Here is a 15,611-nt window from a genome sequence, read left to right on the forward strand (position 1 = left end):
CTGTAAATCAGAGCTACATGTATATGTTTTAGGCACTGTACCCTCCTACAAAGGTGATTTTATCACCTTTCCATTTATATCAGCAGATAAGACTGATGTGGTGTAAACTTACAAAGTATGATTCTTCAGAAATCAATGTGCCAGATTAGTGTCATTGTTAAACAATGCGTTGCCATGGTAACAGCATATTTTGAATGAAAACTCATACAGAAATACTGTGGGTTTAGCTAACTCCCTGAGTCTTTGAGCATTGGCTTGAAATTTGGCACATGTGACCACTGTAGTACTATGCATACATGCGCAAATTTATTCTTCCATTGTTGTTTACAATGTGTTGCCATGGTAACAACATTTTTTCACTAAAAAGTATACAAAAATATTGTGGATTTAGCTTATTCCCTCAGTCTTTGAGCATTTAGCTTGAAATTTGGCACATGTGACCACCATGGTATGTTGATGTGCAAACTGAATCTTTAATCATTGTTTAACAATTTGTTGCCATGGTAACAGCATATTTTGAATAAAAATCATACAAAAATACTGTGGATTTAGCTTATTCCCTCAAGTCTTTGAGCACTTAGCTTGAAATTTGGCACATATGACAACTATGGCACATAGATATGCAAACTCAATCTATCATCGTTGAACGATGCATTGCATGGTAACAGCATTTTTTCACTAAAAAGCATACAAAAATATTGTAAATCCAGCTTATTCCCTTAGTCTTCGAGTATTTAGCTTGAAATTTGATGCATGTGACCGCTATGGAACACTGAGGTGCAAATTTAATCTTTTGTTGTTGAACAATGCGTTGCCATGGTAACAGCGTATATTGAATGAAAATCATACAAAAATACTGTGGATTCAGCTAACTCCTTCAGTCTTTGAGCATTTAGCTCTGTAAATCAGAGCTATATGTCTTAGGCACTATATACCAATGATTTCGAAAGACATAACAATGTTCAGTGTGAATACATGTAAGGGGTACATACATATGTACGCCAATGTATTTTCCTTTGGAACCTTCTTTCCCGTTCGCTTTTCATAATTGACTAGATCTCAGCTTATTCTTTTGACTTGACTCTGCCACTAATTACTATTACCTAACCCTCACTAGAAGAACGCCATGTGCGATACATAAGGCGGATTATGCCTCTGAAAGCCATCATCCGCGCCCAGCCTTCTAGAAATGTCTTTTGTCTCGATACCGAACAATGTGCCACTTAGCGCCACGTGTACCAAGGTGCCAATGTGTTGAAAGCACCAGGGTCATCACTCCAGCAAAATGTTCTGATAAAGTCATCAGTCTATTCTACCTGAAATGAGAATCAAGGAACGAACTACACTTGTATACTTTTATCTTCCCTGTGTACCACTTATACAGAACAGCTGAGGGTAACAGCTTTAAAATAATGAAAAAAGTGACCGGGAAAGCGTGCGCTCGCGTTTGTGTGTGTGTGTGTGTGTGTATGAGTGTGTGTTGGAGGGGCGGGGGGTGGGGTGTGAGTTGAGTTGAGTCTCCAACACTACTAGGGATTACTTGTTGCAGGTTTATGTAATCATTTCGTGCATTGATGGCAACTACCGTACATTGACTGTAGTCTGTAGGCCCTACTTTATTTTCTATTTTTTATTTATTGGATAGGATAAGCCTTCACACTCTGACAGCGTTTCAGCACTGTTCTATTACTAGTATAATACTACTAGTACTAGTACTAATAACTATGACTACTACTACAAGTACTACTACAATGTACTACTTCTGCTACTACTACTACTACTACTACTACTACTACTACTACTAATACTACATGTACTACTACTACTACTACTACTACCACTACTACCTGCATTACTACTACTACCACTACTATAATATTATAGGGCCTATACTATACCTTCCTAGGAAGGTGATTTTGTCACTTTTCCTTATTTTATACCAGCAGATAAAACTGATGTGTAAACTTTAAAGTATGATTCTTCAGAAATCAATGTGTCAGATTAGTGTCTGGACATGTCCAGTGGTGTAATCTGGATTTTCATTTCATCAAACTTTGTGCAATTTCTATTTGCATATCCATGTGTCTTTACCAATGTGTAGCGCTCATCTTTCAGGGATGGCAAAAAGTTATTACCATCATAAAGATATTTTGCTTAGAGAGTGGCTGGTCATTGTGGGGCAGATTCAGTTTGGCACATACTTCAAATATTTTTAGTAGCAGCATCAAAGGGAATCGGGCTGTTGTGATGCTATTCCTTGAAACTCCTTGGCTGACCTCATGTATTCAGCTTTCACATCAAATCTGCTACACTGTGCATCTGTAAGGGCTGATTCCGCCCCCAAGATCTTGGCCATCAGTGGCGCGATCACAACGAAATTTGGCATGTGCAACACCCACGTCATAATCTAAAACATTGTCTCTTAAAATTTTTTGGAAAGATCAATTTCTAATTTTAATCAATTAATAATGCAAATTAAGCTTAAAGGGACTGTACAGTACTGGTTGAGGTGGGGATTCATGTTTTGAACATTCCTCAGTGAGATAATGAAAAGCCTCTTATGAAATATGAAAGAGCATGTAATTTTAAGAAGGATTCAACATTTATTTGATGAAAATTGGTTTTCAAATGGCTTAGATATCCAAAAAAGTGCTAATAATAAAAGGCGACATGCCACAACTTTATTCGGATCTCTTTGTTTCACCTTGTTTTTGGATATCTCAGCCATTTCAAAACCGATTTTCATCGAATAAACTTTTGATACCCCTTAGAACTGCATGCTCTACATCTCATAGAGTGGTTTCTGAATATCTCACAAAACGTTGAAAGCAAAATCCTCACCTCGACCAGAACTGTACACACCCTTTAACATCTTATTTTAGCCTGTTAAACACTAGTTAAAAGCATTGAGAGTCTATTTTTTTAGTTTGTATATCTGTTTTAATATATTCAACAATTGTACGTCATAAAGCTTCCAAAAGTCATTTCAATTCTTATGTATGTTATTGTTTTTGGAATTTTTAATGTATTTCTTTGTTTTTTCAATGGAAGTTGTCATGGACCACTTTTCTACCATAATTAGCATAAAATCAGTCAAAGTGATGAGTAGTAAAAATAGGTCTTTATGAGTTTCAGGACAGAGAACTGTTTTCCATAGGAAATGTACACAAAATCACAAAATTGTGGACGTTTTTGGGTGACATGGGCGTGGTCTCAAAAGTTGCTTGAGACTTGAAAGAAAAAAGTCAAAAAGTTGCGTTACGAGGTCTTCTCGCGTTGCAGAATTACAGCTGATGATGTCAAATGTGTACAACAGTATAAGGAAAATATAAAGAGAATTTCACAAAATGTTACTTTTTGAAAAAAGTGCACATTTCCTCGACTTGTCACTGATGTATGTTAAGGGTAATATCATTCCCCCTGCCTTCTGAAAGAGGGAAGTCAAGCATTCTCTTATTATGCAAGAAAAGTGAAAATATGTTGAATTTTCTTTATATTTCCTTTATATCGTTGTACGTATGTGACATCATCAGCTGTAGTAGTCTTCTCATCCAGCAGTGACTGAGCAGAAACTTCAAAAATTCATAACTTTTCAACGGATTGTCCCAATTTTCCTCAAACTCTCACTGATGTGTTCTACTAATATTGCTGCATTCACTCAATCCACATGTCTATGAAGGTGGACTTGTCCTTTAAGTTATCCTGTCCACAAACTTGATTACAGACAGATGGACGGACGGACAACCCAAAAACATGCCTCTGGCTACACTTTGGCATAAAGGCATAAAAAATCAGCTCATCAAAAGGGGAGAAGCACAAATACAACACAATCTTATGACTAGATCTCACAAGGGTAAAGGAACAAATTTTAGAGTTTACAATCAGGGTAAAAACAACAGCAACAACAAATTAAATCATCATTTGACACTCATTTCTCATTTTCACACATAGTACACTCTTCCAAACTAATATACATCTGCTCCACTCTCACAGCAGTGGCTCTCATCATTGTGTGTAGGTGTACTGTACGTAGTTTCAACCAGTGGGGAAGTGTGCCAATGAATTTTAGTTTATACACAAAATTATTGTGTAATGTTTGGATCTTCTTAAAAGCTGGTGAAAATGTCTTCACATTCAGAGAATTTAACGTAACTCAAAAAGCTGGCTACTTTTTTTACCTGTAAATGCTTAAATTGGCATAAATTCTACAGAACTTGACTTATATTACTTGTATACCATAATATGTCCCCCAAAAATTACAATTGGAGTTTCTGCAATAATAACTTTAAAAATGGTAAATCAGTGAAAATGCAAGTTTCAAGTTAAGAAACTAAAAGTTATTATGTGTGCCTTACAGTTAAGCTCATTCGATTTGCTTCAGTTGTCACAGAGATATTGAGATCTTTGAAGAGCATGTCAGGAATCCCTTCCCTCCAAGTTTTGTCTATTGTTCTCACACCTTACAAAATGCAAAAAAGCACCCATGTGATAAACTTGGAAGAACAGACCCATAACATGCTTTACAATGATCCACATCAGGGGCGGATCCAGGAATTTCGTGTGCGCCCCCCTTTTCTCTTTTTATTTTTTTGTTTTAACAAAAATTATTAAGATGGGGTGCGCACCCGGTGCACCCCCCTCTGGATCCGCCACTGCTGTTCTCTGTGACCACTTAACTACATCAAATGGGGTTTTCTGCAAGATGCAAGTAAGAAGTTATAGTTTCATACCCTGAAATAGCATTCAGATTGTTTAATCATTTTGAAAGTTAATCCGATTGTATTTTTGTTTTGTTTTTGTGGGGACATACTGTATAAAGAATGCTATGGTGTTCCCCCAACCATAAGCAACATTGTACCATTTGAGTGCATAATAATAGCCTTGAAGATCTTTTCCATCCAATCAATATTTCAACTGATTCAAATTGTACTATCTAATCTCCATGAATCCTCTCTACAATATCCAAATACAATCATATTGTTTAAAATCTTTTAATGGTTTGTATCATTTAGGTCTCTTGAGAAATGTGCATAAAATGTTTATGTATGTATTTGTGTACTATTGTATTATGTATATATCATCGCTGGGGTGACAAGACCTTGTATCTGCGATTTTGGTGAAAATGACTTTTGTAAATTAATGGTCAGATAATCAGTTAAGTGATGTCCTGTCCAAATCCTAGATGTCTTTCCCCAAAAATGAAGCCACCACGGCATGTCAAAGGAATGTCTATCCCATTGGATACTTTGGCTGCCATGTTTTTTTGCTCTCCTGAACATTTTACATTTTGAAGATATGAGGTCTTGTCGCCCCAGCGGCGATATGTATGTTTATTTTATCACTAATACAAAATGTCATCCTCATCTTAAATTTCACAGGAACTAAGACAAACTTTTACATCACTGTCAACACCCAATGCGCATCTGTCACATTGAACACAAAAATTACACACAAAATGCAAGAAAATATGAAACACTGTTACTTATAGATTAAAACTGTTTGGAAGAGATTTTAATGCACACTATACATATCTAGGAAGATTCAAATAAAATTGTAGAGTCTTTGAATATGCTTTGAGTGTTCATATAAATTATTTCATAAATTATGAAGATACATAGTACACATTTATGGACACATCACCTATTCCACAGAAAGAATGCTGCCAAATTCTGATCAATTAAGAGATTGTCACTTCACCATAAACCAAATATTAACCAACTGCCATTTAGATTTTATTACAGCAATTGGGGGAATCTGCATGTGAGGTGCACTTCTATATCTGCTTGCCTTGTGAATTCTGGAAGGATAACACTAGTCCTTCAATCCTGAACACATGCACTTATTGAATTTTCTATTTCATTTTTGGAACATCTTTGATTGTGACAACATTATAAAATTTTTCTTGGGGTCATTTTCCATGTTCTTTCAATGACTTCTAACATTGACACAATCAGCTAAATTTGCTATCACACGGCAAAAAAGAAAAAAAAAAGGAAAAAAGAGGAAATAATAATGCCTCCACTGACACTTAGTGGAAGAGGCATTAAAGGGATGGTACAGTATTGGTGGAGATGAGAATTGGGCTTTTAATTTTTTGCGAGGTACCAAGAAAACACTTATGATGAAGTACAGAGCATACCATTTTAAGAGGAATTCAAAGTGTATTTGATGAAAATCGGGTTTGGAATGACTGAAACATCCAAAAACAAAGTAAAACAAAGCGATCATTGTAAAGTGTGGGTCCCACACTTTATTAGAATCGCTCTTTTTTGGATATCTCGGCCATTTCAAAACCAATTTTCATCAAATAAACGTTGAATTCCTCATAGAATTACATGCTCTTTCATATTTCATGAGAGGTTTCTCATTATCTCGGCAAAAAATGTTAGTAACCTGAAATTAGGTCTCATCCAAAACTATACGATCCCTTTAAAAAAACCACAACAGAAAGAAAAAGAAAAAGAAAAACCAACAAAGTGTGAGATTTGATAAAATGTCATGATATCCTAGCAAAGTGTATCTAAGAGATAAGGAAGTATATTGTGAAAGACTACAATTATTATTGTATACAAGAGTGTGAAAAATGAAGAGAATTGAATTATGGAACAATGATTGTAAACAGAAAATGTTTCAATGCAACCTCATATGAAGGCAATCATTTTTCATATATCAAGATTCATTTCCCGAAAGCATTCGACACATTGAGAACTACATACACACTAGTCAGAAGAAAAAAAAACCAACACTTATTCTGAAGATACCATCCTTGGAAGTTAATGGCCAAAACCACACACATAGAATGGCTAATAGATATATTCATACCTTATTGGATATGATCTAGCTAGATTTTGAGCCGAAGCAGTATTACGAAGACATTGATAGCAATTTCCCCACTGGTCTTCCAAAACTCTTTAACATTTCATGAAGGAACATTTCATTCCAATCTTTCCTCAAAATTGAAGCTCTGAATTTTACAATGACTGAACATTCTGCATTCCACATGACAAACAGTACTGTATCACCCATGTTTGTTCACTCATCTCTGTCAAAATGTAAGTCTAATTTCACACTTACATTTCAGCTTATTGCTAGTATTTTATACAAGTACTAGGTAGTCAGTGAATAGTACTTACGAGAGTACAGAGTAGACTTCATTCATATCTAAAGTGTAACAAAGATTTTTTTTTTAATATCATCTACATTGCTTCTTTCCACACTGATTATTCTCCACTTTCATATAGACTATCCCAAGAGTATTTTTCTGTTGGTGACTATCAAAGAGATTTAATTTTTCTTACACACGTGCATTTTCAGAACATCGCACATGCATGTTGCTCTCAATAAAAACTAAAAATATTTCCTATTATGCATTTCATCATAAATCATTAGAAATGTATCTCACTCTTCTTTTGAAGTTCAACATTCATACCAAGATAGCAAACTTGCTGACAATTCTAACTTATCAACATAGAATGGTCTATCACTACATGCTTCCTTAATTTAACATGCAACAACATATCTGTCAAGACTTAAGAATCCACTAAAATATATTGATGTATCTTTGATTAAGAGACATTGCACCATGGTGGGCTGAGTCAAGTATTTACAAAGTTGACTTGAAACAGACTGAGAATTAGAAAAGTTGTAAAAATTTGATTGAATGCTGTGACTTGTAGTACATTTCTGGCATATGTCACAGAACAATAGATCAGACTCTGTTAGGCCAACAAATTGGAAGAGACACTTTTCCTGGTTAGATAATTTTCAATCCAACAACAGATAAAATATGAACTCTGTAAGCTCCTGGAGAAGCTTAGCATACATTTTGAAAGCAAAATCTACCAATATTTTACAAATTATAGCATCTATGATGAAGCTTGAAACACAAGAAAATTATATTTGCACACAGTCTACACTTACATACTGACACAAAGCTGAGAGACATCTTTGGAGTAATTTTTTCCCCCAATGTATATAAAGTAAAACAATAAGAGACTTGTATTTAATATGATCAAGGATACATATAGCAAAAATCTCATTCCATTTTCAAGCTGTCGTTTTGCATATGATCTCTCATTCAACATGACACAATTCTGAGGGTATGGCTGCATTTCATACACAACTTAAAATGAACAGAGCCTTTATGTTAACACCAAGAAGAATGTGTGTGCCTCTGGCAGTATTAAACAACTCTTATTGAAGAAACTCATCACGTCTGCTATCAATAGCTAAACTCATACCACAAGAAATTCAAAGATATTACACTAACTTGAGCAGAAAGATAGACAACTGAAATGAAAACTTTGTACAAGCAATCTACATATCTATCTGTGGGAGATCTAATGACAATCCTCTACTAACTTAGGAACATGATTTAGCCTGACAATATCTTATCACCTCTTCAGCTTTGATTGGTATGCCTTACTGTCTAGTGATGTGATTTCAGTCAGATTCTTAGTACCTCACTCTCAGCCACTAGTTGAATTTTGGGGAGTTGGCCTATGACCAAGCTCATAGTTACTAATCCAGATGGATTTCTACCCCTCAGCCGAGTCATATGCCAGCAGTTCATTTCTCCGTGGTATCTTTCTGTCTTTAGCCTTGTGCACAGTTGGGGCAGATGATGTCGTCACCCTCAGTAACGAAGCACTCATTGACCAGGGAGACTGAGCAGCGTTTGCAGTTGAAGCAATTGTTGTGCCAGTTCCTCTGTTCAAAGCACACATATTTGGTGCCACCTTGGCCTGAAATAAAGCATCACAAGAAGTCAAAGTTGGTCACTATTAAAGTACTATGCACTTTAGATGAACAGAACTTGAGTGTTTTTATAAGTGGAAATATGTATCCATAACATAAAATGTGTGCAGGTATATAATGGACAGCAACCTATATAGTAGGCGCGGTCAGACTGGCAAAAGATTGCGAAGTTTAAGATAGCGATCTTTAAGATCTCGAAGTTTTGCCAGTGTGACCGCAAACTTCCCGCGAAACTTCCCGCGAAACTTCTCAATCTGTTTGCGGGCGGTGCCTCCGAAGCGTGAGGCAATTGTCATGTACGGATGTGCATTGTTACGTCACAATCACTAGCCATCGGATGGCGCACTCTTGCTTGCGCGCGTACCAATGGCCCAAACTTCGCGATCTTAAACTTCTCGATGTTTTGCTAGTCTGACCGCGCCTATTGTGGTAATAAACTATAAACAATAATAAAGTTGCAGCCTTTCGCTCATTTAGTGGTGGCTGCATATTTTCTGGTCTGCAGCAAGAAAGTGATGGTGAAGCTGCACCATATGGAGCAGTGTTGGTGTTCGTGCTATCTCAACACTAGCACCAGTGGTAATCCTGAACTTGAAATCAGCTGGTATTAGCAGATGACCTCAAAACCATGATGTAGTTCTGGGGCCCGTTGCATAAAACTCCAACCGGATTTTTTTCCGGTTGAAATCACAAAATTCTGGTTGGAAGCTCCCAACCAGAGTTTTTATGCAACGGATTTTACATTCTTATGTTAGCAACCTTAAAAAATTCAGGTTGGGCAAATCCCAACCTGAATTTTTAAAGGTTGCTAAAATTCATGCAACGGGACCCTGGTAGCTAGCTAGCTAGTGTTGGGCCCTGTGCAGAACCAATCTTCACAATTCTTGTTGGTAATTTACTTGCAATTTCCAAATTGGCTAACACCACACCAGGGGGACTAAATAAAAAATAAAAAATCAAACTATCAAATTTGTCATTAAGTTCGGTGTTGGTGTTAGTGCTGCTATACACGTGAAACCTACACTCACGTTCATGGATGCACATCATCCCCTCTAACATCAAGAACATGAAAAGTCTACTTTGATGCAACAGTCTCTTGTGAAAAGTGAATGAACACTCTAGAGATGGCCACACAAATCTACGCCTTGGAGCAAGATTAAGATTGCTGTATTTTAAAGGTTGTAAGAAATTTGCAGCATCTTAATTCTTCTACCACATGACTTATCTCATGCAAAACATTCATTGCTGTATCTTTTTATATTTGACTTGAATGAAGGGCAATTATTTTATTTTTTTTTTGTCACACAATTTCTGTGCAACTTTGTGGAGGTGTGGAGATAGGACTAGTGTTAGGGATCAATTATGATGACCTGCATTACTTGCATTAATCTGTAATGACAGTTGGTGTTGGAGCTCTACTTTAACCCGTTGAGGACGAGTCCCGAGTATACTCGGGCAAGCGTCTATGGGAAATGTGTGTTGTAGCAAAATCAAACCGTCCTCAACGGGTTAAGCAGTTGTTTGGGAGATAAAACCAGCACAAGCACTAGCACTGAACTTGAAATCACTCAATGCTACCTTACAAGCTTCATTACGGGTAACAAAATGATCTCGGCAAAAGAGCCAACCAATTTCATTAGGCAAGAAGGGCATAAGAATGAACCATGGCAAACTCAATTGGTGAAGACATAAAATGAATACCTGTCTGATATCTTTGTCTGTTGACAGAGCTTGTAATTTCCCTTAATGATAAACTGGAAGTAGCTAAACGTAGCACAGAACAAAAAGGAATATTGCTGTGACTACCAAGCTTTTAGTGTTCAGTGTTCCATGTACTGTGATTATAGGTACAACATCAGCTCTGTCCTGGACATCAGTGGAATGATACAATGAACAATGTATTTCCCATTACATTCCAGTTGTTCATGTGGCCTGAAGGATAAAGAATTCTAAAGCAACTTCAGAGCTACAACATACAGCTGCCTAGTATTACTGTTAAATCTACTATTGACAGCTTGATTTCATTTACCATCTGTGCTAGGACTCCAGTTATCCACAATAAAGTGATCCAAAATCTCATTGTTTCAAAACTGGAATCAAATACCTACATATAGTATGTCCCAAAAAAAATTACAATCGGATATTTGCATTGATAATTCCCAATATGATTAAACTATCTAAATGCTACTTCAGGGTCTTAAAATACAACATCTTAGCTCTATTTTGCAGAAAGCCCTATTCAGTTTGGTTAAATGGTCACAAAGAAATGTGGATTATTGTAAAGCATGTCATGAGTCTGATTCTTCCAAGTTTAGCACTTGGATGCTCTTGGAACTGCATATCAATGTGTGAACACAATGGGCAGAACTTGGAGGGAAAGGATTCCTCACATGCTCTTGAAAACTCCTCCTTTCTCTTTGACCATTTGGGGTTGTCTGTAAGATGTGGGCAATGAGTTATAGTTTCATACCCTTAAATTGTATTTGGACTGATTCATTATCTTTAAAGTTATCATCGCGGAGGGTTCCGTTGTAAATTTTTTGGGACATATGTTACATTAACAAAATGTAGCCTACCCCAGCTACTTAAACATTATGACTCCACAAACCATCACAAAGTTGACTCTAAACCTGCTCAAAAGACCTTGTCTCCACCTACCAACAATTGGTTGCTTGCACTCCGCACATTTGCGGGCATATCTCTCCCCAAAGCAGTCAGCACACAGCCGTTTGTCATCTCTGACAGTGAAGCGGGTGTTGTACAGAGACTTGCCACACTCAGCACATCCAAAGCACTCACGATGCCATGGTTCATTCTTGTACTGCAGCCCTCCAGTAGAGATGATCTGTAGAAACAAGAGAGTATAATTTGGAAGTTCGATGTGAGGTAGTAATAAAAACAAAGTTACAAATTGCATTCTACAAACATGCCTTCTACAAAATGCATTCTACAAACACGAAAAAATGTTATGCAACTAATTTCAAATATGGAATTCATTCATCATCATGTATTGGGACACAGATGGCTTTGTATACATACTTCAGGCACATTTTTCAATCAAAGACTTGCAAAAAATCATATGACAAATAACAGATGTCCTGCATTATTGCTATGACTGTGCACTGTTCACCATAGGATTTACTACAAACATGCAATCTAAAATAAAGTGTTCCAAATATTGCAAATCTCCATCTTCTATTTTCTCTCCCACCATCTTCCCCACCCTCTCCTCCCTTCTCCCTCCTCTCTCCCATCTTCCCCACCCTCTCAACCCTCTCCTCCCTTCTCTCTCCCATCTTCCCCACCCTCTCCTCCCTTCTCCCTCCTCTCTCCCATCTTCCCCATCCTCTCCTCCCTTCTCCCTCCTCTCTCCCATCTTCCCCACCCTCTCCTCCCTTCTCCCTCCTCTCTCCCATCTTCCCCATCCTCTCCTCCCTTCTCCCTCTTCTCTCCCATCTTCCCCATCCTCTCCTCCCTTCTCCCTCTTCTCTCCCATCTTCCCCACCCTCTCCTCCCTTCTCCCTCCTCTCTCCCATCTTCCCCATCCTCTCCTCCCTTCTCCCTCCTCTCTCCCATCTTCCCCACCCTCTCAACCCTCTCCTCCCTTCTCTCTCCCATCTTCCCCACCCTCTCCTCCCTTCTCCCTCCTCTCTCCCATCTTCCCCATCCTCTCCTCCCTTCTCCCTCCTCTCTCCCATCTTCCCCATCCTCTCCTCCCTTCTCCCTCTTCTCTCCCATCTTCCCCATCCTCTCCTCCCTTCTCCCTCCTCTCTCCCATCTTCCCCTCCCTTCTCCCTCCTCTCTCCCATCTTCCCCATCCTCTCCTCCCTTCTCCCTCTTCTCTCCCATCTTCCCCATCCTCTCCTCCCTTCTCCCTCCTCTCTCCCATCTTCCCCTCCCTTCTCCCTCCTCTCTCCCATCTTCCCCACCCTCTCCTCCCTTCTCCCTCCTCTCTCCCATCTTCCCCATCCTCTCCTCCCTTCTCCCTCCTCTCTCCCATCTTCCCCATCCTCTCCTCCCTTCTCCCTCTTCTCTCCCATCTTCCCCATCCTCTCCTCCCTTCTCCCTCCTCTCTCCCATCTTCCCCTCCCTTCTCCCTCCTCTCTCCCATCTTCCCCCTCCTCTCCTCCCTTCTCCCTCTTCTCTCCCATCTTCCCCATTCTCTCCTCCCTTCTCCCTCCTCTCTCCCATCTTCCTCATCCTCTCCTCCCTTCTCCCTCCTCTCTCCCATCTTCCCCCTCCTCTCCTCCCTTCTCCCTCTTCTCTCCCATCTTCCCCATCCTCTCCTCCCTTCTCTCTCCCATCTTCCCCATCCTCTCCTCCCTTCTCCCTCCTCTCTCCCATCTTCCCCATCCTCTACTCCCTTCTCCCTCCTCTCTCCCATCTTCCCCATCCTCTCCTCCCTTCTCCCTCCTCTCTCCCATCCTCTCCTCCCTTCTCCCTCTTCTCTCCCATCTTCCCCATCCTCTCCTCCCTTCTCCCTCCTCTCTCCCATCTTCCCCTCCCTTCTCCCTCCTCTCTCCCATCTTCCCCATCCTCTCCTCCCTTCTCCCTCCTCTCTCCCATCTTCCCCTCCCTTCTCCCTCCTCTCTCCCATCTTCCCCATCCTCTCCTCCCTTCTCCCTCTTCTCTCCCATCTTCCCCACCCTCTCCTCCCTTCTCCCTCCTCTCTCCCATCTTCCCCACCCTCTCCTCCCTTCTCCCTCCTCTCTCCCATCTTCCCCATCCTCTCCTCCCTTCTCCCTCCTCTCTCCCATCTTCCCCATCCTCTCCTCCCTTCTCCCTCTTCTCTCCCATCTTCCCCACCCTCTCCTCCCTTCTCCCTCCTCTCTCCCATCTTCCCCACCCTCTCCTCCCTTCTCCCTCCTCTCTCCCATCTTCCCCATCCTCTCCTCCCTTCTCCCTCTTCTCTCCTATCTTCCCCATCCTCTCCTCCCTTCTCCCTCCTCTCTCCCATCTTCCCCATCCTCTCCTCCCTTCTCCCTCCTCTCTCCCATCTTCCCCATCCTCTCCTCCCTTCTCCCTCCTCTCTCCCATCTTCCCCCTCCTCTCCTCCCTTCTCCCTCCTCTCTCCCATCTTCCCCACCCTCTCCTCCCTTCTCTCCCATCTTCCCCATCCTCTCCTCCCTTCTCCCTCCTCTCTCCCATCTTCCCCATCCTCTCCTCCCTTCTCCCTCCTCTCTCCCATCTTCCCCATCCTCTCCTCCCTTCTCCCTCCTCTCTCCCATCTTCCCCATCCTCTCCTCCCTTCTCCCTCTTCTCTCCCATCTTCCCCACCCTCTCCTCCCTTCTCCCTCCTCTCTCCCATCTTCCCCACCCTCTCCTCCCTTCTCCCTCCTCTCTCCCATCTTCCCCATCCTCTCCTCCCTTCTCCCTCTTCTCTCCCATCTTCCCCATCCTCTCCTCCCTTCTCCCTCCTCTCTCCCATCTTCCCCATCCTCTCCTCCCTTCTCCCTCCTCTCTCCCATCTTCCCCATCCTCTCCTCCCTTCTCCCTCTTCTCTCCCATCTTCCCCATCCTCTCCTCCCTTCTCCCTCCTCTCTCCCATCTTCCCCATCCTCTCCTCCCTTCTCCCTCCTCTCTCCCATCTTCCCCATCCTCTCCTCCCTTCTCCCTCTTCTCTCCCATCTTTCCCATCCTCTCCTCCCTTCTCCCTCCTCTCTCCCATCTTCCCTACCCTCTCCTCCCTTCTCCCTCCTCTCTCCCATCTTCCCCATCCTCTCCTCCCTTCTCCCTCTTCTCTCCCATCTTTCCCATCCTCTCCTCCCTTCTCCCTCTTCTCTCCCATCTTCCCTACCCTCTCCTCCCTTCTCCCTCCTCTCTCCCATCTTCCCCATCCTCTCCTCCCTTCTCCCTCCTCTCTCGCATCTTCCCCACCCTCTCTTCCTTTTTCATTCCTCTCTCCCTTCCTACCCTCTCTCCTCTTCCTTCCCCACCTCCTCTCTCCTTCTTGAATATCTCACCTTTCCACATCCAACACACTTAGTACCAAAAGTCTCCTCATAGCAGGTGCTGCAGTAAATGTTGTCATCCTTTGGTACAAAGCTGCCTGCTCCGATGTGTTTGTCACAAACCTTGCATCTGAAACACTTGTCATGCCACTCCTTGCCCTGGAAGCCAAGGCGCTTCATCCCTGATAAGGCAACAAGATCACAGTGAGGACGGTGAAAAAATTTTTCAGCACTTCACAGCTGCAATATCACCAAGGCTAGTGGTTCATCGTGATTAACATTTCCCTTCCGCTGATGGCAGCAAATAACCCATGCTTTATTGTCATGAGATTCGCGTGACATTTCCAATGTCTTCAGTCTGTGAATGGTGTCATTGTGACAAGTTGTGTACGAACCCACAGAGATGTTCACATACAGGAGAATAAACAATCAACTGTATAACTTACAACTGAATCAAAGGATCTAAACAAAACAAGTTACTTGACCTATAAAACACTCTGTTGGAAAATGAATTCAAGGATTATAATCACCATGCATAAACTGTCAACACACGGCCATTCCACACACCATGCTTTCTCTGACAAAGTAATAGAATGGCAATTTTGAAATGATCAAAGAAAAATAATATGACATGATCAGGAATGTTAAACATGTGGTAAGGCTATAGTTTTAACCTTCTCCCAGTTCAACATTACTGCTTAGCACAGAAGACATTGATGTTTCTTAAATGATTGAGCCACTTTGAGTTTGAGTGTAAGCAAAGAGACACTTCATACACCTATTTGTCCTATTCATAGTTCTCTCACCACAATTAGGCAAAAAAAAAAGAAGAAAGAAATGGTTTGTTTGCCCTTTGCGACCGACCGAAAATCACGGAAATCTCGGGACAGGTTTTTTAAAATC

The 15,611-nt window shown here is 40.8% G+C and overlaps 1 protein-coding gene across 1 annotated transcript in view; it reads right to left on the reverse strand.

The window, feature by feature from the left end:
* Nucleotides 1-6,371: 6,371 nt before the first annotated feature.
* The window catches only part of LOC140243099 (testin-like), a 242,322-nt gene continuing 233,082 nt past the window's right edge, over nt 6,372-15,611 (reverse strand). The window contains exons 8-10 of the mRNA XM_072322832.1: nt 14,721-14,890; nt 11,416-11,602; nt 6,372-8,744 (exon numbers count right to left, since the gene is read on the reverse strand). Coding sequence (XP_072178933.1) covers nt 8,596-8,744; nt 11,416-11,602; nt 14,721-14,890 — 506 coding nt within the window. The 3' untranslated portion in view covers nt 6,372-8,595. The remainder of the gene's footprint in view (nt 8,745-11,415; nt 11,603-14,720; nt 14,891-15,611) is intronic.

This window comes from Diadema setosum, chromosome 19 (genome assembly GCF_964275005.1).
Source record: "Diadema setosum chromosome 19, eeDiaSeto1, whole genome shotgun sequence".
In the NCBI taxonomy this organism is placed as follows: Eukaryota; Metazoa; Echinodermata; class Echinoidea; order Diadematoida; family Diadematidae; genus Diadema; species Diadema setosum.